The 26,814-nt window shown below is 38.6% G+C and overlaps 1 protein-coding gene across 3 annotated transcripts; it reads left to right on the forward strand.

Annotated features, from left to right (window-relative positions):
• Positions 1 to 26,587, forward strand: sult4a1 (sulfotransferase family 4A, member 1). 3 transcript variants are annotated; one of them, XR_001166840.3, is made up of 8 exons: positions 1 to 397; positions 13,907 to 14,037; positions 16,819 to 16,899; positions 17,507 to 17,633; positions 17,749 to 17,843; positions 19,842 to 19,980; positions 25,335 to 25,395; positions 26,086 to 26,171. XR_001166840.3 is itself a non-coding variant. In XM_012876794.3 (7 exons), exons 1-7 carry the CDS (start codon positions 229 to 231, stop codon positions 26,196 to 26,198), a joined length of 855 nt encoding a protein of 284 aa, XP_012732248.2. In that variant the 5' UTR covers positions 1 to 228; the 3' UTR covers positions 26,199 to 26,587. The 3 variants fall into 3 exon arrangements, 2 of the variants coding, with proteins under 2 accessions (XP_012732248.2, XP_036004967.1); XM_012876794.3 differs by lacking the exon at positions 25,335 to 25,395 and having other exon boundaries at positions 26,086 to 26,587; XM_036149074.1 differs by lacking the exon at positions 26,086 to 26,171 and having other exon boundaries at positions 25,335 to 25,517.
• Positions 26,588 to 26,814: the final 227 nt, after the last annotated feature.

Genomic DNA, 26,814 nt, shown 5'->3' on the forward strand with positions numbered 1-26,814 from the left:
CTCGGGGGCGCGCATTACGTCACTTCTCCTCCTCATGATTTGCTGCGTGGGTCACCTCGCTGCCCGTATCCAGCCTCTGCATCCTGTAAGGCTGGTCCTGCCACCGCCATCACCATCTTCATCGTCACCTTCGCCACGGACGGCTGATCCGCGTCTCTTCTTCTAGGGGAAACCGCTGGTTGGGGTGAGCGCGCCTTCCCCACCTTGCACTGGCGGACAGTTTCGAGGATGGCGGAGAGCGAGGCTGACACGCCGAGCACACCGATCGAGTTTGAGAGTAAATACTTCGAGTTTGACGGAGTGCGGCTGCCGCCCTTCTGCAGAGGGAAGATGGAGGAGATCTCCAACTTCTCCCTGAGAAGTAGCGACATATGGATTGTCACCTACCCGAAATCAGGTAAACGAGCCTCCGCGTGCCTCCTGCACGGCGCAGGGCGGTGTGGGGCGCTGGATGTAAACATTTAGCAGCAAGATTTATGATCACATTTATGCTTTTATAACGAACTTTCTTCACGTTTAGCAGATTTTTCCCTCACATTTAGGGGAAAATGCTAGATCTAAATGTTGAATTATATATATATATATTATATTGCTATTTATATGAAAAACACCCTATATCTATATATAAACACAGGCTTGCCAGATGCGTTAACCTACTGCTGTGATGGCTCTGCAGCTTATGAAAGATTGTCAAAGTTTAAAAAATGACAAGTGCACATACATGGGCGTAATGAACAAAACTCAAATCATAAGCTGCATGAGCCTATCTCTTATTTACAATAATTCTGTTTTATCAGCATGTGCAGGAGATACAGGTTTTAGAGGCCTCTGACAGGATGGTACAAGCAGCCTGCAGGTTGTTTCAGTCACCTGACAGCAGGAGAATGAGTCAGATCACATAAATGGATTAAACCCAACGCATTACCTCAGCCCACACAGTCTCCTCTGGTCTGTATCATCCAGTTCAGCCACAGGCACAGTTGTGGTGGTGTTTACGTCTCGAGCTGTGTAGGGTGTGGGCTGCAGACGATGAGGTACCCTACACTGGTCTGCTCATTTAATAGCTATGGGGCTGAAGGAACTGTCAATGCCTACTTAAGCAACAAGGGAGCTTGATGCTCTGTTGCAGAACCTTGTTAGAGTGCAGGTCATCCTGGAGCCCTAGAAATACTGGGAAATTTTAATTACAAATCGGCTGGAATCTGACAGATATTCTAAAGACAATGATCTAAAGCAGGGGTGTCAAACTCATTTCTATATGGGGCCACTTTGGCGTCACGAAGTCATGAAAAGGTCCGGTTGCACGTGTATAGACGATACTTTTCATTTCATAATTTCATTCCAGTTCAGATAGAAGTATAAAAAATGCACAGTAAAAGTAGCAACCTTAGGCCCAGTTTATACAGTTTATCTGCAAAAGAAGTTGATATTGGGGTGAGTTACTCTTACAGGAGGCTCAGTTTTAGCCACTTTATACACTTTAAAAGGATATATGCCTCTACTTTATGACATGATATGCTTTTTTCTTGGCTCTTGAGGGCCTGATAACTTACCTTGACGGGCCGGATTTGGCCCGCGGGCTTTGAGTTTGACACCTGTGATCTAAAGCATATGGGCAAATCGACACAGAAACAAAAAATCTACCGTTCACCACGACCATTTTAGTCCCAGACTGAAAACTGAAGAGTTCCAACTTCAGCACACCTTGTTTTTCTGTCCTGGAATTCAGATAACTTGTCATCCAAATAAAAGGTACGCCCCCATCAGGCTAACAATCCAACCCTAATAAAATCAGGCTCAAAGTCTTTATGGAAATTAACTGGCCAAAGTTCTATATGATAGTGTTCAAATGTAAGGAGCTCAAAACTATGTTTGACTCTTGGCAGATGGCCGGCCAATAAAAACATTAATTAATGTTTTTATTGTCAATGCGAATACATATATATATATAGCAAGAACAACAGAATAATGATTGGAGTGGTTAGAAAAAAAACACAAAAGGGATTCCAGTAAAATAATTAATTAGTTTAAAAAGAAATAACAGCAAAAAAAACTAGGTAAGCTCTAATAAAGGCTAAGGAGTAAAGTTGGTTTTTAAAAGCACCTTAAAGTCTTGAGCTTTTGTATTGGTCGGTAGATTACCCCACTGTTATGAATAGGGATGGAGAACCTGATATTAGCCATACACAGAGTTTAGTTCTAAAGGTTTATTGCAATAATGAATAGTGGATGAAGAGGCAGGCAGACAGTAATGAGCAGGAGACCAGAGGATGATCGTGGGCTGACTGGCAGAACCAGAAATGAAGGCAGAAGCTGAGCAGAACAGGTGATGCAGAGCGAGGAACCACCAGAACGGGCAGAGCGAGTGGCTGGAACTCACGGGGAGACAGGGCAGACCTGTGCAGCACGCAGACACTGGCAGCATACAGTAGTGAGGGCTAAACACAAATAAAAACAGAAGAGTCTAGCTAGCTGGGCAAACAGAAACTGATATAGGCATGGCCACAGAGCACATGAAGGAAGCCGAGACGTTCTGGCATTGAGTGGATGACTGAGGCAGGCCAAAAACAGTTAAAAAACAAACTGAGACTGAGACCAACTGAGAATCTTCACCAGCAGACCGAGGCAGGTATATGTAGGCAGGGGAGCAGGTGAGCAGAGTTGACTCTAATTAGTGCAGCAGGTGGGTCTGATTAAGAGCAGAGTGTTGGCTGAGAGGAGACTGAGCTTACTGGATGATGGATGAGAGATGACCACTGAGCTATATAATACACTGGAGTGCTAATCACCGTCTGTTTGAACAAGTCGCTTTGAAGCCACCAGCCGCCATATTGGTACTCCCTATTTCCCCCCAGTAACTAGGGAATATGTGCGCTGCAGCATCGAATAACGAGGATTTTATCATGTTCAGGGGGGGCTTAAGACTTTTAAAATGTCAAATTTCATATATAGTTTTATGTTATGTTCTAAAACTATCAAGTACTGAGAAAGTCATGTGCTGAAATATTTAGCATTTTATTTATTTAAATATATATGTTTAACATTTATAAATATATAAATAACAATATACAAAAACATATATTTACATATGTGTATACATATATATACACATATATACACATACTTATATATACATATATTAGGGCTGGGCAAGTTAACGCGTTAATTTCGTGTTAATTCGTTACACTATTAACGGCGATATTTATTTTATCGCGCATTAACGCATGTTGCTCACATGCTTTCAGTCAGTGTCAGTCAGCAGGCGCGCTGACTGCAGCGCGCTGTCACGGCAGCACTCTCCCCCCCCCCCCCCCCCCCCCCCCCCCCCCTCCCCCTCTCGTACATGGCTCAGCGGCGCCAGCCAATCAGCACGCAGGCTCAGCCTGGCCCGCCCACTCAGCTCTCACACAAACTTAACACACAAACAGCTGAGAGAGACCGCAGCAGCGAAAAAACATGAACAGAGGAAGTAGCACCGTTTGGCTTTATTTTAATACCGTAAATGAAATCAAGCTGTATGTTTTGTAAAAAGCCGGTTCATTTCAGTGGAAACACAACAAATTCATCTAAGCACGTGAAAAAACATGAAAACGTCGAGCCCCAGAAACGGAGAGAGAAGACGAAACTTCTGTCATTGCCCCGACAGACGTCTCTGACTGAGGCGTTTCAGTCCTCCAGGGAACATCCAGGTAGATCAGTGGATGGATGGATGGATGGATGGATGTTACTGGAGCCCACACATAACATGTAATTAAGACCTTGAAAGAACCCAGTACATATATTAAAAAGTGTTATTTAAGATAAGATAACATTAGCTAATCCTTTTTTTATCCCACGACGGGGAAATTTATAGGATTAAAGCAACAGGCAGGTGCACACAACACAGACAAAATTACATAAGGATTGAAATATATAAGAGGTGGATTAGCGAAAAAACACTGAACATAACATTATTATTATTATTATTATTATTATTATTATTATTATTATTATTATTTAATTGTAATAATAAAATAAAAACCACAAAACCCAAAAGGTCTCATGATACATCAAGCTTAGGGACTGGCTAATATACAGCAGGTCAAAAAAGGCCATATTTTGGCTGCAGTGCTTGCTGTTCTCTTATGAAGAAAAGATCAAGTAGTGCACTAAATTCAATAGATGGGTTGAAAATATCCAGTATAAAATAAGTGCTACAAATGTTACAACACTTTTGTTCATATGGCAGCAGAACATTAAAATAAAAGTGCTCTTTACACTACTTTTGAATTCATTCTTGGAGTTTGTAAATACAATGCGATTAATCGCGATTAATCAGGGCGATTAATCGCGATTAAATATTTTAATCGTTGCCCAGCCCTAACATATATATATTTAATATAAATAACATGTAAAATATTTCAGCGCCTAATTTCCTAGTAGTTAATAGTGTTAGTACATCCACAGACTGAAGAATTACCTGTGAAACGTTTTCACACAGCCAGAAAACTGCTTGTTGTTGCAACCAAATCTATGGGATTCTGTGAGAGTAGGGAGTAGCAAGATGGCGGCCAGTGACTTCAGTTTTTCGGCTAAATCAGCACTCCAGTGTATTATATAGCTCAGTGGAGATGACAGGCTCATCATGATACTAGATGACCCAAAAAACAAAATAAGACAGGATGGGTGCGAGGGGTTGGGGGGTCGGGGGGGGGGGGGCAGAAGGTAGGCAAAAAGCTTAAAATCAGCATGGCAGGATCTCTGGAGGCCTTCCCTGGCGTGGCAGAGTTTCAGGCGGATGGCCTTCCCAGGAGTAGTTGGGTCTCTGGAGGCCTTCCTCTACAAAGCTGGGGCTCAGATGGGTGACACAAAGGACCCATGAGACGGAACAGGACCCACGAAGGCCTGGGACGGAGCAGGACCCTTGACGAGACGTTCTGGCAGTGAGTTGATGACTGAGGCAGGTATAAGTAGGCATGTAAACAGGTGAGCAGAGTTGACTCTAATTAGGGCAGCAGGTGGGTCTGATTAAGAGCAGAGTGTTGGCTGAGAGGAGACTGAGCTGATTCTCGAAAAATTCCAGAACAAACAAACAAAAACCTAAATCATGACACTCAGAGTTTTGGTCAGCAAGAGAGAAGGCATGACCCTCTCAACAGTTCTGATTGAATCTCAAAATATATAAGAATGATTGGATGTATGATTAGTGTTGCGCCATCACACATGTTTTTAAGTTATGTAATGTTTAATACATAGCTTGGTCTGTTAGGTATTGTCCAATGAATATCAGCCCAAACAGCTGACAACAATAGTTGAACTATATACACACAAAAGAATAAAAGGACAAATAAAAATAATTGAAAATATCCAGTGAATCTTGGGTTCACTGAAGGTTTAAGTTAGAGAACCAAATTTCTTCCTAAAGAATGTGGAATGAGGTTAAATTTGCTTAACTAATTTAGAACATTCGGCATGGGTTTAACCCATTCACATGGCATCTCGAGGTTAAATAAAAACATTATTTGAGGAAATAACATTTTAAAGAATGATTTGCTAAATATAAATCAATAACCTTTTGGACACTTGATTTTTATTAATGTAATTATTTTTCCTGGATGTAATTCAGACTCAAATCTGTCAGTTAGGAAGTTAGAGGGTTAGCTTGCCATTAAGCGAATAATAACTACTACAGAAGAGTATCATAAATGTGACAATGTAAACATGTCCACCATTTATTAACTACTGCTAATAGCTAATAGCTTACGGTCATTGTGTGAAAGGGTTTTTGGCATTTTAGCCACTGTTGTCTTCCTCTTCTCTCGCTGGACAATCAGTATGAATGGTTTTCCATTTCAACAGAAAATGGCAAATAGAATGATCTACAGTCATCTTTGCTTGTTTTCTACTCTTCCTCCACCAACAGTGCGTCTTCATATCGAAGACAGATTGGTAAAACACGTAAGGCTGACAGTTTGTCCCCTTTCGGCTTCTGAAATCAGAAATAGCGATGCAACATGGTGCCTCCCAGTGGGTGCACTGGCACCTATGTATTTATAAACTACTCATTCTAAGCTATGAGAACGCTTTCATTTTTGATGTGAGGTTATTAAACTTAGCCAGAATGTGTGTTTATAAAAGCAGTACTTGATTTTTGGTAATTAAAAGCCAAATTAGTTACACACTGTCCCATTAAGTTACACAAAAACACCATTAAATCAACATTAATGTTCCCTATTAATGCTGTACTAAAGCTCGTAGCACTATTGAATGAAGGCAGAGCTAAACCAGAACCAGCATTATATTTAAAACAACGTAGTTATGTTTAGTAGAGTTAGTAGAAGTAAATTATCTAGCTAATAGCGACTAATGCTTGCGGACATTTGGCTCTAATTCAAAAAGACTTTTAAGATCTATTTGGTTGTAATAAGCGGACCAGACAACACAAACATTAATTTCCCATCAGTGTATAAAATGTATAAAATGAAATTTGTCATAACCGTAAAACACTCCCAAAACACATCAGAAAAGCTTTGTTTCAGAATCGCTAGTGGGAGCTTAGCCTGTAAGCTTAGTTTTTTTTTTTTTACCTTGGTCAAACCTTACAACAAAACAGTAAAACCACATTAAAAGTAAACGGTTAAAATAATTAATCCCATCATCATCATCATCATCATTTCTCGGCCAAACCTCTGCCTTTGTCTCAGAGGACGTTGAGAGGTCTCCCCTGTGCTGCCTAAGTCCTATGGTTTTAGCAGGCACCCTGCTGTGAGAACAGTGACTCTGCAACAGTTGCATATTTCTTCTGGCTTCCAACTTACAGTCTGATCTTATCTTCTCTCTTCTGATTTCACAACATTAGAGTTCTTGTGGATGGATGATGTTCTAGAAGATCTTTGAACTATGATGGGGCAAGAGCATTAGAACCCTTAAAAACCAGTGGTAAACTTTTTAAATCCTAAAACAAGTAGGAAGCCAGAGGAGGTCTAAGTTCCTGTTAACGGCTCAGCAGAAACGTGTGAAACAAGCTGCAAGTGGCAAAGGGAGGGCTGATCTGATCTTGTGGTTTGAGGAAGAACATGGATCAGTCGTCCGAAGTCCTTAAAAAAACTAAGACTTCAGCTCAACAAGAAGTCGTGGCTGAAAAGTTATCTTCTTGATAACTGAACTGATTTGCTTATTTAACCTTTAAGTTTTCCTGAAGCATATTTCTTGTACGCTTCCACTAAATACAGACAACAGGTAGGCAGGTTGTCTTGGTCTTTTCTCCCTGTTCTCTCTCAGTAATTAAAGTTCTGATAAAAAATATAGTAACTACATCAGTATAGTAGTAGTTTTTGCACCTTACTGATGTAAGAATGAGAAACAGCTGAAGAACCAACCCGTAGCATGCCTCTTCCTCTTCCTCTTTTTATTTTATTTTATTTTGCACATATACCAACCCTTCATCCTTCCAAATGGAGCAAGATTATGCTGCACCTGTAATTTCATGGTAGTTTTTGATTGTGAACACCATGGAGACAGGTGTCATTCTTTGATATTCTCTTTTTAGGATATTGACCTATTGTTAAAGCTGATTATTTCCTGTGTTCTTTTATCATTGAATTTTGGTTTGTTCTCTTATGTTAGTTTAATTTTTTACCCTCTGGGTTTGTAGATCTTTTTGAACATTAGTTCAGCTCCCTGTGTGTTAATTGGTCTCCCTCCCTCAGTTTCCTTGCTTCCATTCTGCTAAAGATGTTCCACATCCTCCCTTATAAGCTCACCTGGTTCCTTTGTCATCAAAGGAACCCATACCTCAGTATTTAGGCTCCTGGCGTTTCGTTGTTTCTTGCTTGATTTTTCCATTATGCTGCCTGTGTTCATTGACCTGCTCTTCCTGTAAGTTATCCTTATTTCATTATCAATTAACTGCTTCACCACAGTCAGTCTCAGAACTTAAATGCTTTATAAACCCCATCATGACAAAAGCACACAAAATCAATAGATACAAAAAGAAGCAAAAACTTTAGATATATGGTCTTGTTTCTTTTAATAGCAGTTAGAAGACAAGCTGCCACATTCCCATCCCACTTTATAGGTGCTGGAGAGAAGACTGGTTAATATATTAAAGTTTCAATTTAATACAAAGAAGTATTAAAACCGTTTACTGTCCAAGTGTTTGAATGATGTATTTCTCACATCTTTGGTCAATCTTCTAATCAGGACATTGCTTTGTTTTGATTGACCTCTCTCTTCAGTTTGAAGCTATTGGACAGGAGCTATTTTTGCAGCCTGGAACCAGTAACTACCAATATGGACATTTTGAGTTAATATTTAGTGTTAGTGTCAGTATTAGTGTCAGTATATTGTATAAATGCCCAGAAATGAAGAAACACAAACCAGCACTCGGTTATACAAGCAAGCGAGACAGAGAATTCTAAGAAATCTTATCAGTTGTTTTTCTCAGTCTCAGTTATTTGTGACATCTATTTAGGTCACTGGGACTAAAGCAGTGTGCAGATCATTCTTAGCAGAGATTCCAAAAACTCTTTCATAAGTTTTATACATCTGGGTTATAGTTCAAGATATTCTGGGGGCTTGGACAGAACTTGTTGGCCTTTCTGCACTTTTCTATCCACTCTGTTACAGTTATTTGACGACCTTCTGAGCTTGTTTATAACCTATCATGGTTATGTGACATTTTGTTTGTACATCCCTTGTGCTTTTTATGTCTCTGGCACGGGGTCTGTTTTACATCTTGTGGTGGAAATAAATAGAGAACACATGACAAGTCCCCATGTTTGGAATACTGCAGAGCTTTCTGTGATGGGAAAACTGTAGCTCACTTGTGTCAAGAAATAACCTTAATAGAACCTGTCTTACAACCAAAGTAGGGTAAAATATGTCAGAAAGCACATCACAGCCTGTGTCATGTCCTGACCCCAGCTGACTGTTCTCTCACACACCCTGTATTCTGCTATCAAGAATATCGGCCGCACCAGCATTCCTCCTGTTCAATTCAATTCAATACAATTCAGTTTTATTTATATAGCGTCTGTCATGATCCATGTCATTTCAAATACAGTTTGGTCAAAAAGTTTTCTGTCCAAGGAAACCCAGCAGGTTGCATCAAGTCTCTCCAAGCAGCATTCACTCCTCCTGAAAGAGCGTAGAGCCACAGTGGACAGTCATCTGCATTGTTGATGGCTTTGCAGCAATCCCTCATACTGAGCATGCATGAAGAGACAGTGGAGAGGAAAACTCCCCTTTAACGGGAAGGGAAACCTGTTAAAGGGGTTGTTTTTAAGTGTTTTAATGACCTTGCCCCGCCGTACCTCTCAGAGCTTCTTTATCCGTACTTGCCCTCTCAGGTCCTCAGGTCAGCTGGACTGCATCTCCTGGAGGTACTGAGGTCTAAGAGGAAGCTCAGAGAGGGTGGGGCCTTTTCTATTGTTGGTCCTCAATTGTGGAATAACCTGTCCCTGCACATAAGAGAGGCTCCTTCACTGCCCACTTTTAAAACTTACCTTAAAACCCACTACTATTCTTTAGCTTTTACCACTAGCAGGACTTAATTTTCATTTTAAATTGTTTTTTTATGGATTATCTTTTTTTTTTTATGGATGTGTTTAAGTTAGCACAGCACGTTGTTTCAGCTGTTGGCTGTTTTTAAGTGCTTTATAAATAAAGATAGAGTATGGTATGGTTAAGACCAGAGTTCATGATTCAACAATGAGAAAAAGGCTGGGCAAAAAGGTCTCCATGGGGGACTTCCAAGTACAGGACTGCAGCTGTTTTTTTTTTTCTGGAAATGGGGCTTTAGACAAAAAAAAAAACAATCCATTTAAACCAGACAGAAGCAGCAAACAGAACTAAACCACAGCTTTTCACATATTAAATAAAATGATCACCCTTTGTCCTAAAACTTGAAGCTTCATACTACTGTTCTGCCAAAAAATAAACACCCAAAACAGCTAAACCACTAAACCATGTCAAACCGAACTTTACAATTCACAGCACCAGTTCATAATATCACTAACTTTTGGTTGTGGGACATTGGATTCTTTTTACTGACTCAAGTCTTTATGAGTCAAAATGACTGGAGTTTTTCAGTCACCGAGCCAGTTACTTAGTATTAATTAAGATTTTGTTTGATAGATGACAAAACTTGCTTTTTGCATTGATGCAAGCAAACTGTAGTGATGCATATCCTGAAGTTGTACTTTATCTCCACAATAACTGCATGTTATTTATATATATATATATATATATATATATATATATATATATATATATATATATATATATATATATATATATATTTATATATATATATATATATATATATATATATAAATAAATATATATATATATATAAATAAATAAATATATAAATATATATTTATATATATACTATATATATATATATATATATAAATAAATATATAAATATATATGTGTGTGTGTGTGTGTGTATAAACAACATGCAAAATATTTCAGCACATAACTTTCTCAGTACTTGATAGTTTTAGTACATAACATAAAAGTATATGGCATTTGCCATCTTAAAAGTCTTAAGCCTCCCCTGAACATGAGAAAATCATTGTTTTTCAATGCTGTAGTGCACATATTGCCTAGTTTCTGGAGGATAATACGAAGTACCAATATGGCGGCTGGTGGCTTTACAGCGACGTGTACTACCAAAGGCGAATCAGCAATCCAGTGAATAAATAGAGATCAGTGAACCAAATCCAGGAAATCTTCTCATGCATGTGTAAACTTGAAAAAATAGAACACAAAACCTTTTCATGCCATAACTGAGAAGTGAAAAGGCTCTCTCTTTTTAATAGAATGTTAATTGCCTCTCACATCCCCCTTTTATTGCAGCCCTGAGACACTGGCCATGTTGTCCATTTCAAAACCCATCTCTGCCTACCAGCAGGAAGAATCCTGTTACTACACAGTTTGCCATAATACCTTCAATGCGCGACTCATTTCAAGCTTTAACCAAATCAAACTTCATTTCATTGAGATTTCTGGGGATTTGTTTCTCCATCAGGTTCAGCATTGGACAGAGTGACACCTTGATTCTATATGGCTTTCTAGTAATTTTGTCTTAGATTACTTCTGTCCCTAGGATCAGTGTTCTGTTGCATGATTCAGTTTAGTCCAAGACCCTTCAGTTGGCCAGATGGTCTCAAATTTAACTAACTTGGTATTCATTAAAATTCATGAGTTCACCAAGTGACTGCAAGGTGTCCAGGGCCTGTGGCCACAAAACAAGCCTTAATCATCACCCCTCCATTACTATGCTTAACATTTGGCGTGCTACTTCACAAACATCAGATGTTCTGTCCAACTTTTTAACCTTCTCAACAAATCAAATCCTTTTCTAAATATACTGTGAGAAACTAACAAATGCCTGTAGATTATGGCATGTGTTTAAACCACTTGTAACAATAACAGCAACAAATATACAAATCATTAACATTCACTTACTAAAACAAAAGTAAAGGCTTGGATTTCATTTAGTGTTCCTCCATTGAGTCAACAGGCAAACTTGGTAGATAAGAAATCTTAGGCTGGTGATTTATTTTAGAAATTGTTTTTCAATTAATTTTTTAACCCTGGAAATTCAAACTCTTGATGTTTAAACCACTTTTACCAGGCATCCTGTCCATCAGCAAGTTAGTTACATCACACTTACATTTGGCAAAAATGTTAAATTCCAGATTATTTGGGGTTTAAAAGAGTAAGTATTGCTAAAAGCTATATATAATAATTTTACAACTTTCTGTTTTCAGTTTTTGGGCTTGTATCTGAAAATGGGTATATTCAATAATTATATTTTCATTACTGAAATAGTGCACACACCAGCTAAGAACACATCTGAAAATTGCCAAAGAGCGATTATGTTAAATTGAAACTTCAGATTTTTGACATCAGTGTAGAACAGAGGCCAAGACAGATGAAGGTGTTGATGTAGTACGTCCTCCTTAAGAGGAGTACGTCAGTAAAGATATTGTTAGACAAAGAACCTGGAGATAAAAAAGAAAAAAAAGATAAAACAGCAACAGAAATTTAAAGCACAAAGTGAATCCAGTTTGCTTCTATTTCTCCACTGGGATGAATGCCTATTATAAAACCATGTATGGCTGTGTTATCCACACTAAAGTTCTGGCCATGCTTTTATACACATAATCATTCCCTCCCTTTTTTACTCTGGAGGGTTTAACTGGACTTCAGTTATTGTCAAAAGGTTCCCTTTGAGACACGGTTCTACCAAGCCTCTCATCCTCCATAGGTCCGTTGCAGTAAGTGTTCTCCGCAACAGCAGATGTGGTGGAAGGAAGGGAAGGTAAAATACTGATAAACAATCAGACAGCAGTGAGGTGGAGCTGAAGCTATCATGACTAAACAGTTACTCATTTAATGTGGTCTATCTTAATCTGTAATGAACTTCACTACTACTGTTGTTCCTGCCAGTGTCTTTCAGGCTTCTTCCATGCTCATTTGCCAAAAACATGAATGTTTACACACAGGAGCTAAAGCAGCTTGGTTTTCTCTCCTGCTCAGCTTCACCTTTAGCACTGCCATTATAACCCCTATCTGTACATGAACAATCATTTCATGGCAACCTATGAATATCAGTCCTCAGGAACAGATAATTACAGAAGCAGTATCTGTAAGAATGGGAGAGAATTTATTTAGGGGCTGATAGGAGGCCCTTATCTTTAGCCTGTTATTTATGAACTGCTGGATTTCTTCCCACATTAAACTTACTGAGATCACATTTTCGTTTATCATATCTACTTTGCACATGAGGAAACTCATTCAACCTTTGGAATAAGTCTGACTCCGTGTGTAGATCTCGCATTGTTTACTTAAGGAATTAATTTTGCTGCGTTGCAATAAAATCAACAGTAATGTTCTAAGTGGACGTTTGTGAATGCGCTGTTTAGGCCATACTCTAGACCAGGGGTGTCAAACTCATTTTGGTTGAGGGGCCGCATACAGTTTAATCTGATCTCAAGAGGGCCACATGAGTAAACTCATTGAAAGATTAAATAGAACTAAAAAAAGTGGACTTGTTGTTTTTATATTAAATTAATTTCACTTTTACACGATATATTATGAATAACCTCAGCGTCTTTAAGAAAAGTATGTGCAATTTCAACAATACTTTTACTCAGTTAAACATTTACTTGTGCATTATGCATAAAAACTGATCACAGTGATTATACAATGTTGAAAAACATTTATTCACATTTTTTGAAACTTAAAAACACTGTCCTACATGACAAAATACATCAAACAGATAAAATTTAAGAAATTATTTAAATTTTTCCACACCTGAAGCTTAATCTGCAAATTAAAACACAGCGCCCCTCGTGGACAATATAGGAACTGCAGATTTTCAATTAAAGGAAGGACATGTTTTTTTTCCAATAATTGTTTTATCATTCTCTTCCTTTTATCTCCTCTCTTTCGCCTTTTTTTCTTTTTTTCTTGTTCTTCCTTTCATCTCCTACTTTCCCATTGTAGTGTCCATATCATTTGAGATATTCCCCGCATGAATCATAATAAAACTATTCACATTCATAAATCAAGCGGAGCACTATGGCAAAAGCAGTACTGCTCCACTTGTGAAAGTCAAATCTGATGAGCTCTTTTTGGCATTAAGACAACAGTTCTTATTGCCACATTGCCAGACAGGACACTGGAAAAAAAAATATTTTTTTTCCCTTTTTTTTTTTTTTTATAATGATAATGCATTTAGCCACCGGGCCGGACTAAATTGTTCGGCGGGCCAGATCCGGCCGCATGATGCCCAACCAACAGCAACTTAGATGGGGTTTTAGGACATGTAACAAGGTGAGCTCCTTTATGCTAAAAGCCCTGTCTGAATTCCCTTATTGTCCTGGCTCTTCTCTCTCTCTTCATGCAGGAACCAGTCTGCTGCAGGAAGTTGTGTTTCTAGTGAGTCAGGGAGCAGATCCCGATGAGATTGGCCTTATGAACATCGATGAACAGCTCCCTGTCATAGAATACCCCCAACCTGGGCTGGATGTTATACAGGTACAACTACCATCTGATCAGCATGTGTTAGTGTGACTAGTGCTCCACCCATCTGATTGAAAGTGGAGCAGATAAAGGAGTGTGTGTGTGACATGATCAGGAATGTTTGTCAGAGCTCTGGTGATCGTGCCTCTGTTGTTTCAGATCGACTATATCCTGCTGTCCTTTGGGTCGGTTTTGTTTTTGTTAGTCCGCCCGCCCAGCCTTGCATGGACTGCAGACCAAAAGATCTCGAAGTGTGTCTTGTAAGGCCGAACCAACAACTTTTTTTTATTTATTTTGTTTTGTCTTTAGGGCCACCTCCCTATTTTTAGAGAAGCCAGCATTGATAGCCACTTGCCCTTATGTCTAGGAGACCTGACTCTGATTGGTGTGATCCATGTGTGAAGTTATTTGGGATCTTGAAGTTTTCCGTGTTAGCTGAGGTGTGTTGAATATTAACTTATCCATGAATATACATGGATAAGTTAATTTGCTGAGGGGAATCACCAAGATTTATATCAAGGTCTCCATTGATTTTCAGGGTTTTGTGAAGTAAATTAATCATGCTGCCTGGAGCAACTGGGGCTTTATGTCCCATATTTCAGTACCTATAAATATTCTAGATTCATTTCATTGAGTGACTTGACTTTTTGTTGAACTTTCCTCTGCAACATTATTAAAGTTTTTGTTCTGCCAGTCTCAAACACTATTAACAACCCAGGGAATATTGTTTCAGTTGAAAATATTTCTTCACCTACTAGCAGGACAATAACTCGAAGCACACTGCTAAAGTGACTGGTGTAGTAAAAGTCCAGACGTCGATCCAATTCAGAATCTGTGGTTAGACTTAGATCAATGTTCACAAGCGAAAATCATCCAACATGGGGGAGCGGGAGCAGTTTAGCCCTGAGGAAAGGGCAGAAATCCTAGAGGCCAGATGTGACGAGCTCAAATGCCAGATGTGGCTGATCCAAAGACACTTCCAGCTGGAATGGCTGCAAATCTGTCATGTACAATGTACTGACTTTAAGGGGGTGATCAGCCTCGAACGCTGAAGTTTGCTGTTGTTTTGTCTTTGTCTTGCTTGTTGTGTTCTTCACAATAAATAAAAAATGTATATCTGCAAAGTTTTAGACGTTTCCTGTAAATTAAATGGTTCAGTCTTTCAAACAATCAGTTTTAATTCCAGGTTGTGGGGCAACAAAACGTTAAAAATACTTTTGCTTGCAAGGTACTGGAAGTCCATGACCCTCTTTTTCCCCCCCCGCCTGTTGTGGCTTTCCAGGCATACGGTACTGGTTGCCTACATGTGCCAGGACATGGATCCTAATGGCTTGATTGATTGTATGAAATCAACAGTAACCTGTGTTTGGATGGTTTTCAACCATCTGTATTATTTATGTATGAGTGCATGGTTATGGTTAGGGTTAGGGTGAACGTACGCGTAGAACTAAGTGTGTTTGTGTTGAACTGCTTTATGTACCTGGAGGTGCAAAGTTGTTAGAATACTGAGAAGAGTAGACAGCCAGCAGCACTGCACCCAAGAGCAGCAAAGGGCATGTAGACTCAGTGGTGGAACCGGCAGCAGCCCCCAGGCCAGAGAGGCACAGGGGGACACTTTGTGTCCTAGATGTGTTCAGAAACCTCAGTTCAAACACACAGTTTAAAAAAAAACACTTATTTTTAACGTCATGAAAAAAATGCTATAAAAAATGCTATAAAAAAATGCTAATTTCAGAAAGTGACACATATTACATAGATACGTTACACATTGAGTAAAATATTACAAGTCTTGTAATTTTGATGATCATGGCTTACAGTTAGGACCTGCCTAGAGGTGGCCAGACCACAACATGGTGATTGATCCTCGTCACACCTCAAGAATTTAGAATGATTTATTTACAATGTGTTATTTGTTTAATGGGTTACATGGAGAGAAGGAGCAGGGTTTAAATACAGGGTGAGCTTCACACCAAAAAATAAAACAAAGGAAAATATCTGAAATATTAACCAACCTGTCCCAGTTCAAATAAATAAAATGAACTGACAACAATTTACCTCCCTACCTATATCAAACAGGAGATGACTGGGACCAAACTAAAATATCAGCTTGTCCCTATAGACTGCTCAATGCAACAGAAATCCAGTGTTTACAAGTGTGCACAGACAAAGGTGTGTCTGGTTGGGATGAGCCTGCGAAAATCTACCGCAGAGTCATTTTACACCTCATCTCCACCCAGGTAACCAATCGGCATTCATCAGTCTTCTAGATCCACCAATCACGGACGGGCACATGCATGCTGAAATTTGCATATTGAAAAAAAGTTGATTGTGCTTGTGTGCAATAAAAATCTAAATTAAGCGTTTAATAAAAGCCCATTTATTGCTTTTTTTTCTTCCATGTGCTTAACAACAAATAGTTCAATGGAAAAGTGTCTCATATTTGCAGAGAAAGGATCTGTGAATCATTGCGGATCTGAAGGGTTTTTCATATTTGCGGTGTTAGAAGAAAGGTGGAGAATTTTCATATTTCTATGTGCCATTTGTTTGCTTATTTTCTTTGCTTAGAACAATAATTGAGTCTGTTCTCAGCAACATGAACAGGGTTTAGGTCATGTAATGCACCTGCTTAATGTGGAATTTAAATAAAAACAAAACAGTATCAGAGAAACGGCCTCTAATGGCCCCCCGGGACCTACTTTGGGCACACTGCCTTAACCAACAACAAAGGTTTGCAAACCTAAAAACTTAAGTATTGATTATAGATTGCTGAGGTGATTTTTTTGTGTCCTTCTGCAGGAGCTGACATCACCTCGCTTGATAAAAAGCCATCTTCCCTACAGATTCCTCCCTACAGCTATGCACAACGGAGAGGCCAAGGTCAGTGCATGCGAAATGACGTCTAGTAGGGAGTTTAGAAGATTTCTGTTGGAATTTTTTTTAGACATGTTAGATCATAACTCTGCTTCAGGATTTTGAACTTCCAAAGGACACTAGAGCGCATCCTTATTCCCAAAAATTGTCATTGTCCTTTGCTGTTTGATTTTTTTATTTTGTAATTTCCTGGATCATGCTTCCCTTAGTTATTTTTTCCTTAAAGTATTTATATTAGTTCTTTGGTATGTGTACTGGGTAGTATATTAGTTATTTAATAGGTCTTATATTTTTGGTTTGATTTCTTCCTGTCTATTTTTGCCATCCCTGCTTTTATTGCTCTCAGCGTTACTTAATTATCCATCAGATTACTTACACCTGTCTTCTCACTCATCTCCCCACTCTACTCCTAAAGGGCTACATAAATAAAAGTTGATTAAACCATTTCCATTACTATATCTGGAATTCACAACTGGGTCCTTCACTATCTGAGATATGACAACAGTGTTGTGACTCAGTCCAACTACATCATCCCACAGAGGTTTATTTTAATAACAGCGTCATGATAAACCAAATTTTATCATCTAGGTAAGACTGTTTATTTCTCCCTCAGGTTATCTACATGGCCAGGAACCCTAAAGACCTGGTGGTATCCTACTATCAGTTCCACCGCTCTCTCAGGACTATGAGCTACCGTGGAACTTTTCAAGAGTTCTGTCGGCGCTTCATGAATGATAAATGTGAGATTTCATTACTAAAAAAATAATTACAATGACTTTCTGTATGCTTGGCTTCGTTAATTATTTTGTTTAGTCCACCTCTGTTATGACACGTTTTCCTTCTTTTGTCTTGCAGTGGCATATGGTTCCTGGTTTGAACATGTTCAGGAATTCTGGGAGCATCGTATGGACTCCAATGTCCTCTTCTTGAAATATGAAGACATGTTCAAGGTAACATCTGTCTCACAATAAATCTCTACTCATTGGCTCGTTTTTCCTGAACGTTCACATGTTTGAACCTTCTCAAGATAATTGCTTTGAAGGAGATTTATTTATTACTCTTTTAATGCTGTGGTATTGATGGTATGCAAATTATGCAGCCAGTGTGGGTATGCTGGTTAAAATCTCATTATTTATGATAATAAAACCACGTACCACATTAATAAAGCAGTTGTATTTGGCATATTTATCATTCTCACTGTCTTTGAACTCTGTCTGCTTTCTGTTTAGTTTTTGTCTACTAGCCTTCAACTGCCCTAACATGGGCTGCTCCATGTCTCAGGGGCATAATTTATTTAGACTGCCACTCCTTCGCACAGCCATCTGAGGTTCAGTTATGAGCCTCAGCCATTTACTCTCTTCTTCTTGTTCCTTCCTAACAACTGCACAATTAAAACCTCTAGTGCCACTAACCATTGAAAAGAAAAATGAACAATAACTGTGGTACTATCAATCTTGTCATCAGCCTGCTAAATCAACCTGTGTTTTCTGCCTCTGGAGCTGGAGCCCATTTACGTAAAATGACTAAAGATGGCATCAAATATGCAAACATACAGCATAATCAAGATGGTACCACTGTGTATTGTTCACATCTAATCCTCCCTTATCCATACTGCTTAAACCTCCTGTGACCTTGGCTGTTTTTCCAACCTCTCCTTTCAGATCTACTGCACAATTATGCCACACACTGGCTAAATATTAGAGCAGCATAAAACATTAGAACTATTGCCAGCATCCAGTAAACAAGGACCTAAATCTCCACATTGCTTTTAGTGGATAATTCTAGCCAAATCTGGGCCTACAGCCTTCTGAAAATGAACTACAAAACGTGGGCTCTCAGTAGACGATGCCGAAAGGATTTCAAGGGCAAAAGGAGAAACACCTGAAGCTAGGAGAACTAAGAAAGCTCAACCACAGAAACCAAAGTGAAGAATCTGTTGGGGAGTCCTGCAGATCCTTTCATGCTGTGGGTTGGTGATTTGGTTGGAGGAGCCCTTATTATGGAGAGTACAGTAATGGAAGGGAAGAGATGAGAAGAAAATATAACATGAAAAGGATCAAAAAAGACTCTTTAGCCTACACCACCATTTGTTATCTATTTAACTTTCCCCCAGTCCAGAGACTTTAACATTTCCACAGAGGACAAGGTGAGAGGTGGATTAAAACAACCCATTAAAGTCCTTCCATTAAAAGTTCTGATACCACCTTAACGCTAATCTGTCCATGTTATGTAATGGGGTGTGAGTGTTTTATGTATGACTCACACATAACTGTGAAACAGCAATGAACCAATTGACCTTTTATTGCTCCAAATCACTCCTAGCCTAGTGAAACTTCTTCCTGGTGATTTTAAGTGTAAAGGTCTTACAGCTGCATCTGTGGCTGAGCAGGGAGGAGAGACAGTGATGTTTTCACACACACACACACACACACACACACACACACACACACACACACACACACACACACACACACACACACACTTATTTAACGAGGGAAAATTCTGTCTTAAATTCAAATGTAAAAAAAATAAATAACGTGATACTCATTCATTAATGTTATTAAATTCTAATTTAGTTTAGTTTACTGTTAACAGCTTCTTTAGGAGAGAATTTATCATCAGCAGTAACAAAGTAAATCCAAGGCAAAATTTGCTTTTTACAGTACAGTGTACATGTATGTACAAACCTAAATTATAATGTATAATAGGGTCATATTTATATACTGTACAAACCCAACATGACAGATTTGTTCCTACCAAACTCTATATTTAGTAACTTGGTGCACAGTAAAATATTTTCATCTTAATTACAGAGACAGCTACATTTAGTGTTTCCAGAGTGAAACTATCTGGTTGTTAGAATGTATGGAGGCTACAGTTAGCTCCATGTACAGAATGTGTTTATTATAGTTCACTGTGCCAACATTTGATTTCTGTTTGGTTTCTAGGATCTGGGGATGATGGTGGAGCAGCTGGCCAGGTTCCTCGGTGTTTCCTGTGACAAAGCTCAGCTGGAGGTTCTGGTGGAGAACTGCAACCAACTGATTGAGCAATGCTGCAAATCTGAGGCACTGTCCATCTCTAGCTGTGAGTGAACTTGTAAGAGAAGGGCTCCTGAAGTCCTCTAATCTGCCTAACATTAGTTATAAAAAAAAATATTCATATTTGTGTTTAAGAGCTTCTGTAGAAGCTCTTAAACACAAATGTAGCATACAATCCTCTCACATCATTTTTTTTTAAGATTCCACTGCTTATCTTTTGTTCTTTTTAAATTTACATTTGGTTCATCATGATTTCACCACGTTTGTGTTCACATTTCCCCCATTTTCTTAAGTCTTTGCAGGTTTTTATTGTGTAAATCTGTAATACCTAAAGCTAATGACTCTCGCTTTAGTTCGTCAAGATCGTCAGCAGACAATTTTTGTCAAACCCTAAAAGAGCACTACAGACAAGTTTCTGGAAGCTGGTTCCTTCATGGCACTCTATAAATTCAAATGGCACTTTGGCTTCAAGTAATCATTACACTCCTCCTGCTATAGCAATAAATAACCCCATTAATAACAAGACAAACAGTCAACTTTAAAATCCCCAGACAGAACAGATGAAAGTACAGCTAAAATGTATTTGGAAAGCACAGCGACTTTGTATTATGATGTTCCACAATACTGGATGTTTGGAGGACCTAAATGAAGGCAAGATTTAGGCACAGGTGAATTAAGAAATAAATATATTAAATAATTCAAATAGAAACATGCATAACAAAGCCCAAGGTCCAAAATCTAAAACTGTGAACAGAACAGGGAAGAGTTAAGAAGCATTGAACAGATGAACCAGCGGTGACTGAAGAACCAAAGGGATGAAATGCTGAGGAGAACTGAAGACATGAAGATGAGGAGAGAACGGAGAACAGAGGAAATCAAATCAAATGAATGGCAGAACAGTAACGGAATGCACAGATCAATAATTGCTAAACAAAACCCAACTAGATGTGAAGGACTCAAAACCAACCCGAGACTGGGAAGCTAAAAAAAACCCCAAGAAAACAGAAAGTAAAGAGGATGCAGAATGCAAAGGGCCAGATCTATCAAAATGTAACAGGGACATACCAATAAAGACATCTCTAAATGCAACAAGTAAGAAAACGTCAAAAAGATGACAAAATGTGGAACGCTACAATCAAAATAAAATCCCAGCTAAACCTTAGTGTCATGCTACTTTTACTCACTATGTTCAATAAAAAAATAGGTGATATAGCAGTGCCACTGCTTGACCAGTGGTGTAACAATCCATTGCTCTCCCTGTGGTGTAACATTTCAGACGCTTTAGGTGTGATATCCCATCGCACCACCTGTGGGGTAGCATCTGATCACTCTACCTGTGGACTGGGAAAGGGTAAAGATATTTGAGGTCCGCCATTGTGCCACGGAATCAAAGAGTTTTTGTGGAACTGCTGCTCCACACAGTTAAGAACAGCATGTTGTTGAGAAATAAACATCCTTAAGATTACAAACACTGATCTTTCTACTTGTGGTGTAACATCCCACTCCTTTAATTTGAATAAACTCCCATAACTTTACTAGGTTTGTTTTTTTTGGGATTGTTTTCATCTAGCTTCCCTGCAGGTTTAGCTAACTGATACATGCACTCAACTGACTCTAGTGTTGTGTGGGTAAATGCTTTTCAGTTATCTAATGTTTAATAAAAAAAAACCTTCGGTCCGTCAGGTGATGTCCTGTGAATATCAACCAGTTTGGCTTGGATAGCAGGACAATAGTGTGACAGGAAACTGGGCAGGCAGGACTCAAATGACAACTTAGCCAGTTTTCAAAATTCTGTGGTTTAATGACAGTCCAAAGGTCAGTACATGGAGAATCAGTCAAGAGAGCAGAGGTATCAAAAAACAAAGAACACACTGGGCTGAGGCAGAGTTGAAGCACAAAATTGGCCCAAAAGTCACTAAAGGCTAGATATCTTGGGTATAAAAGGGCAGGAACGCTTGCTGGAAGAAACAAAGATGAACTGGCATGGAAGGAAGGGAACAGCCTGAGTAAATACGCACAGGAGGAGATGACTGAGAGCAGGTGTGTTCAATCAGGCTGGCTGGGGAAGTGTGGGCAGAGGTGGAGCAAATCAAAGCTGCCACGTCACAAAGAGTGACTCCAGCAAACTCTGGAATAAACGAGTGACAGCTTCTCTTCAAATACAAGAATTTATTAACAGAACTTATTCACACCCATCCAACGCCTGAGTGAAATATATAATCTACTCTTCTTTACTAGGCTAATGAACAGTGGCGGCCCGAGCCTCTTGGAGGCCCTAAGCAGAATTTGATTTGGGGGCCCCCCTCTCACCACGCAGAATCACCTATGCTAAAAGATTATTGACACAAATGTCACACTATAATGTTATAGCGACTTTTATAAACGAATACAGTGAGGTTATGCATTAATACAAAATAAATAAATAAACAATAGTAAAATATTTGACTGTTTTATTAAAACATCTGAATATAATAAATTGTGTGTGTTACTGGCAGTTTGTGTGTGGCTGTAAAAGAAAGATGAAGTTCTAAGTAATGGAGTTGGAGGTAATAATGATAATAATTATTTAAAAGATAATATAATAATGATAATTAATATTACTTGTAATGCATTTGAAGTGTCTCAAAGAGCAACAAAAAAGTAACAAAAATATATAAAAAGATAAAAATAAAAGTTACATTTAAAGGATTGAAATCTTTCATAAAACCACGAATAGATGACTTTTTTAAGCTCTTCCTCAACTCTCTCTGACAGAGTTAGTCTGGGAAGGAGACGTATGGTCAGACTTACAGTAAGATTAATCTCTAAACAGCTGGATTTACCTCCACCAACATGCTCTGTTCTTTCACAGTTACAAGCTCAAGCAGAGATTTTGTTCAACCCATGTTTGATAGATACACATTTTATCAAACAAACACGCAAATATCTAAAACAATACTCTTCACATATTCCACATTTTTAAGTTCTGCCCCTGCTAAAACCAAGAACTCTACAGGGAAGAAGCTCAAATTTTGGAAAAAAACAAAACAAAACAAACAAAAAAAACATTATAAGGCTGGGACTACCCTGGAAAGCTGAAACGTTTTGGTAATCAGTTCCCAGTCTTACATAAGAACATTCTTTGTGGAGTGAATTTAACTGAGATATTTTGGTCTCGGGACACATGACACAACAGTTTTAACAGGCTTGACAACTTCTAGTGCATTTCAAACAGACAGTTCTGAGAAAATGCGATTTTTCTAGGGCATGGTGTACTTCAAATTTCCAACTGAAATAAATTCCTACTGAAGAACTGAACCAATAGATTATGCTGAATGTTTAAAGTTATTAGAAAGGACAGGATTCATGGTATAAAATTCCAGCTAACAACGAGTGGTCAAGTTTTCATGCTGTTGAAACACAATATAAAACATAACGTCACGCTGTTTTTTTTTTTCTTTTTATGTACAGCAGGTAAAATAAGTGTTGACTAGATCTCCAGTTTTCTTATTCAAAATAGTTTCAACATTTTCGCACCTTCCTTCTGACTCAACACTAGTAGAGGAGCTGACCCAACCAAGTGCAGATGAAATTAAAATCAAGCGTATGGAGGCCTCAGTCCTCGACGCCGCAGTCCAGTGTTTGAGTCCCGGCCTGTGGACCTTGGTGCTGCCTATCCACCATCTCTCAACCCCATTTCTCATAGCTTACTGTCAAATAAAGGCCATTTGTGGAAAATAAATAAATAAATTGCTTAGATATATAGTCTTGGAAACAGAGAAGAAAGTATTAGGGTAAATTAAATTAAAAAAACAAGATAAATACATGGGATGATATGAAATATCTTTTTTTTTAATTCATTGGTACATTTTAGGTATTGGTTTATTTATTCCATTTATGTAGGTCTGCTTTTATTTTTAAATCTTTCAGTTTCAGTCCTCCATAGTTTCACAAACCTTTAGGAAAAAACTGTAAGATTGTTATAATTAAGACTTTACGTAGAGGCTTAGACTGAATAGTCTCAACACCCTTAGCCCACATAGAGGTCTGACAACACTAAAGCAAACTGTCCAACTGTATCAAAGTTAAAAAATTTTTCTGCTTTTTCCTTCCCCACAGATCTTAGTATAGTGGGGTTTAGTTAGTCCGGTACTTTCCGTTTTTCTGTATCTCCTTTATTGGAGTTTCTGTGTCTCCTTTCATGGTCTAATGAAAGGTCTAATGATGAGTTGGGTTCCATATTGTAATTGTTCTTTCTGTTCTGTTTTTCTTTGGTTTGTGTTTAGCCATGTTTTCCTTTAGATTCTCTTTGTTGCCCTCTGGTTCCTTACTCTGCTAACTTGTCTCTTACCTCGCTCTTTTTCCACTGATCTCCTCTTCTCGCTATATATTTCCTGTTTCATTAAGGCCCTATTCAGAGGAAAATGAGACTGGGTGTATCTGTAAAAGCATTTTGTCGTTTAGACGTGTGTGCGGGCCAACTGACAGCTTTGCCTCTCATCATTTCAGTTTATTTTGTAAAATTATTCAAGCTAATTCAACAATCTTGTATTAGAAATAGATTGTAATCCTTTAACTGTGATTTCCTTAACTGTCCTATTTTCTTTGTGTTTACAAAGGCTTACTTTTGTAATTGTTTTTCTAATACAGTACCAAATATTTTATATTTGTAGACTATATTTTATGACAATCCAGAATTATAATTTGGTTGGAAAAAATGACAACAGGATTCAACTAATCCAGTCATAAATAATTAGATAGTGTGGACAAATACTAAAACCTACGTTTTGCTCTCTCTCTTCTATTGCTGCACTCACTAAACCCCCTGGGACCCAATTAAAAAAAGTACTACTTATAAATAAATATGGATAAAAAGGTTTTATTAACTAAAATAATACATATTTATTTTTTGGGAGATGATAATTTTTGAAACCCAGTCCCAAAGTGGATCTTTCATGTTTCCGTGTGTGCATGCCGGCCGCATCTTTTCTGAAACGATGACGATCTCTCTGTAACCCGCATGTGAAGGCAAATAGAAAGGAAGACTCCAAAGATGCTACAAAAGTAATAAAAATAGGCCGTAACAAGTCCGCTCTGCACGGCGTGTCCCCTTACAACCACATAAAGATCACGTTGAATACACCTAAATGCGTCTAATTCAACTCTATGTTGCGTGTAGCAGTGATGCAAACCTCTGTTTTAAGATATCTTTTAAGCCAACTTCATTTAATTCCCTAATATGTTCTTTCCCACTCCCTTTGAGAATAATGCACCCCCCTGAGGCCACATGTAGTACTTGCACCAAGTCTGTCTGTTTTAGTTTAAGCCATTCGTCATATCATTTCTTTTAATTTTCTGTTGCCATTCATTTTACTTATTCTTTTGCTGTTTTCCTATTGTTTTCTCATTTGTTTCATTCAGTGAGTTGAAATCTGGTGTCTGACCTGTTCTGCTCTGATCTGTGTCATACACATCACGGCAGGTAAGCTCAGTAACTGTCAAGGATCTCATGATTTGGAGGTGTTTGGTTATGTTTTTAGTTTAGATTCGTGTTTTTCTTTTCATTTATTTATGTTCTTTAGGCCTTGGCATATTCAGTTATTTAGTTTTGGGTTGTACCATAGCGTTCACTCCATGTTTTAGATTTGTTAGATGTTTTTCCTAGTTACTAGTTCTAGTTGTTAATTTTTACTTAAGGTCTTGCTTTTGTATTTTCAGTCATTATGTCCTTGTATATCTATTTATCTCCATTCATGGTTGTTTCAGTTTATCAGCTTCTGCCATAGCCCCAACCAATTAAGCTTATTCAGTTCACAAGTTGTCATGCTTGCAGCCTGTTTTCTTTGCTATTTATCCTCCCATTTTTTTGGTTACTCCCTGCCGGGTTATTCCGTTTGCTTTACCCGAGTCTGTTTTGTCCATGCCATGCCAAGCCAATTTGTATTCATGCTGGGTTTTGTTTCACTGCTGTCATCAGTAAGCTTTTGCTTTTAGATTTTTCATTAAATTCTTCAAGTCACCTGGTTGCTTCTGCCAGCCTTTCTACACCTGGGTCCATCTTTAGAACTGTTCCTGACAAAGGAAGGCTGTGTCCACCCTGTGGCTAAAATCTGATCACACACTCCTGTGAATTCATCCGTGCCGATCCTAACCCCCTTTCCTCTCTCTGCAGGCCGTGTGGGTGTGTGGAGAGATGTCTTCACAGTGTCTATGAATGAAACATTTGATGCTTATTACAGACAGAAGATGGCCAAATCTGACCTAACCTTTGACTTCTGTCTGTGAGGACTGTGGCCCCCCCCCCCCCCCTGACCCCACTGATCTCTACAAGTGCTCATATCTTAGAAGAAATCCACGCTTCTGCAACGCTTCTCCATCGGCTCAAGTCTAACTGTGCAGTCATAGGATGACTTGAATATTTTTTTTTCCAATAATGCAATCTGTTTTGCTGAAATCACACAGTTGCAGCCAGCTAGAAATCACTGTGCAACTTCTAAAATATCCTTGAACAAACAAACTGCCCAAATCTACACTACCAGTCAAAAGTTTGGACTCATCTCTCATTCAATGGATTTTCCTTATGTTTATTACTTTCGACACTGCAGATGCATAATGAAGGCATCAAAACTCAAACTCAAGTATATAGAATTATTGATCAAAAACAAAATTGTGAAATGACTTTATCTCATGACATGAAGCTCACCTCTAGACGAGCTTCATGAGGTTAGTCACCTCTTGAAGGAGTTCCCAGAGGTAGTAATAAAAATAAAGAATAAGCCATTGAATGAGAAGGTCTGTCCACACTTTTGACTAGTAGTGTAATATATACTAGCTTTTGAAGCTGCTGTGTGCATTACCCACCAGGGCTTCAGGGCATATCTGGAAAGGAGCTTACTGTTGA

This window comes from Fundulus heteroclitus, chromosome 17, assembly GCF_011125445.2.
Source record: "Fundulus heteroclitus isolate FHET01 chromosome 17, MU-UCD_Fhet_4.1, whole genome shotgun sequence".
Lineage (NCBI taxonomy): Eukaryota > Metazoa > Chordata > Actinopteri > Cyprinodontiformes > Fundulidae > Fundulus > Fundulus heteroclitus.

Coding starts and splice junctions, on each gene's coding strand:
- sult4a1 (XM_012876794.3), top strand. CDS start 229: ATGGCGGAGAGCGAGGCTGACACGCCGAGCACACCGATCGAGTTTGAG. Junction 14,038..16,818: donor CTGGGCTGGATGTTATACAG/GTACAACTACCA, acceptor GTCCTTCTGCAG/GAGCTGACATCACCTCGCTT. Junction 16,900..17,506: donor TGCACAACGGAGAGGCCAAG/GTCAGTGCATGC, acceptor TTTCTCCCTCAG/GTTATCTACATGGCCAGGAA.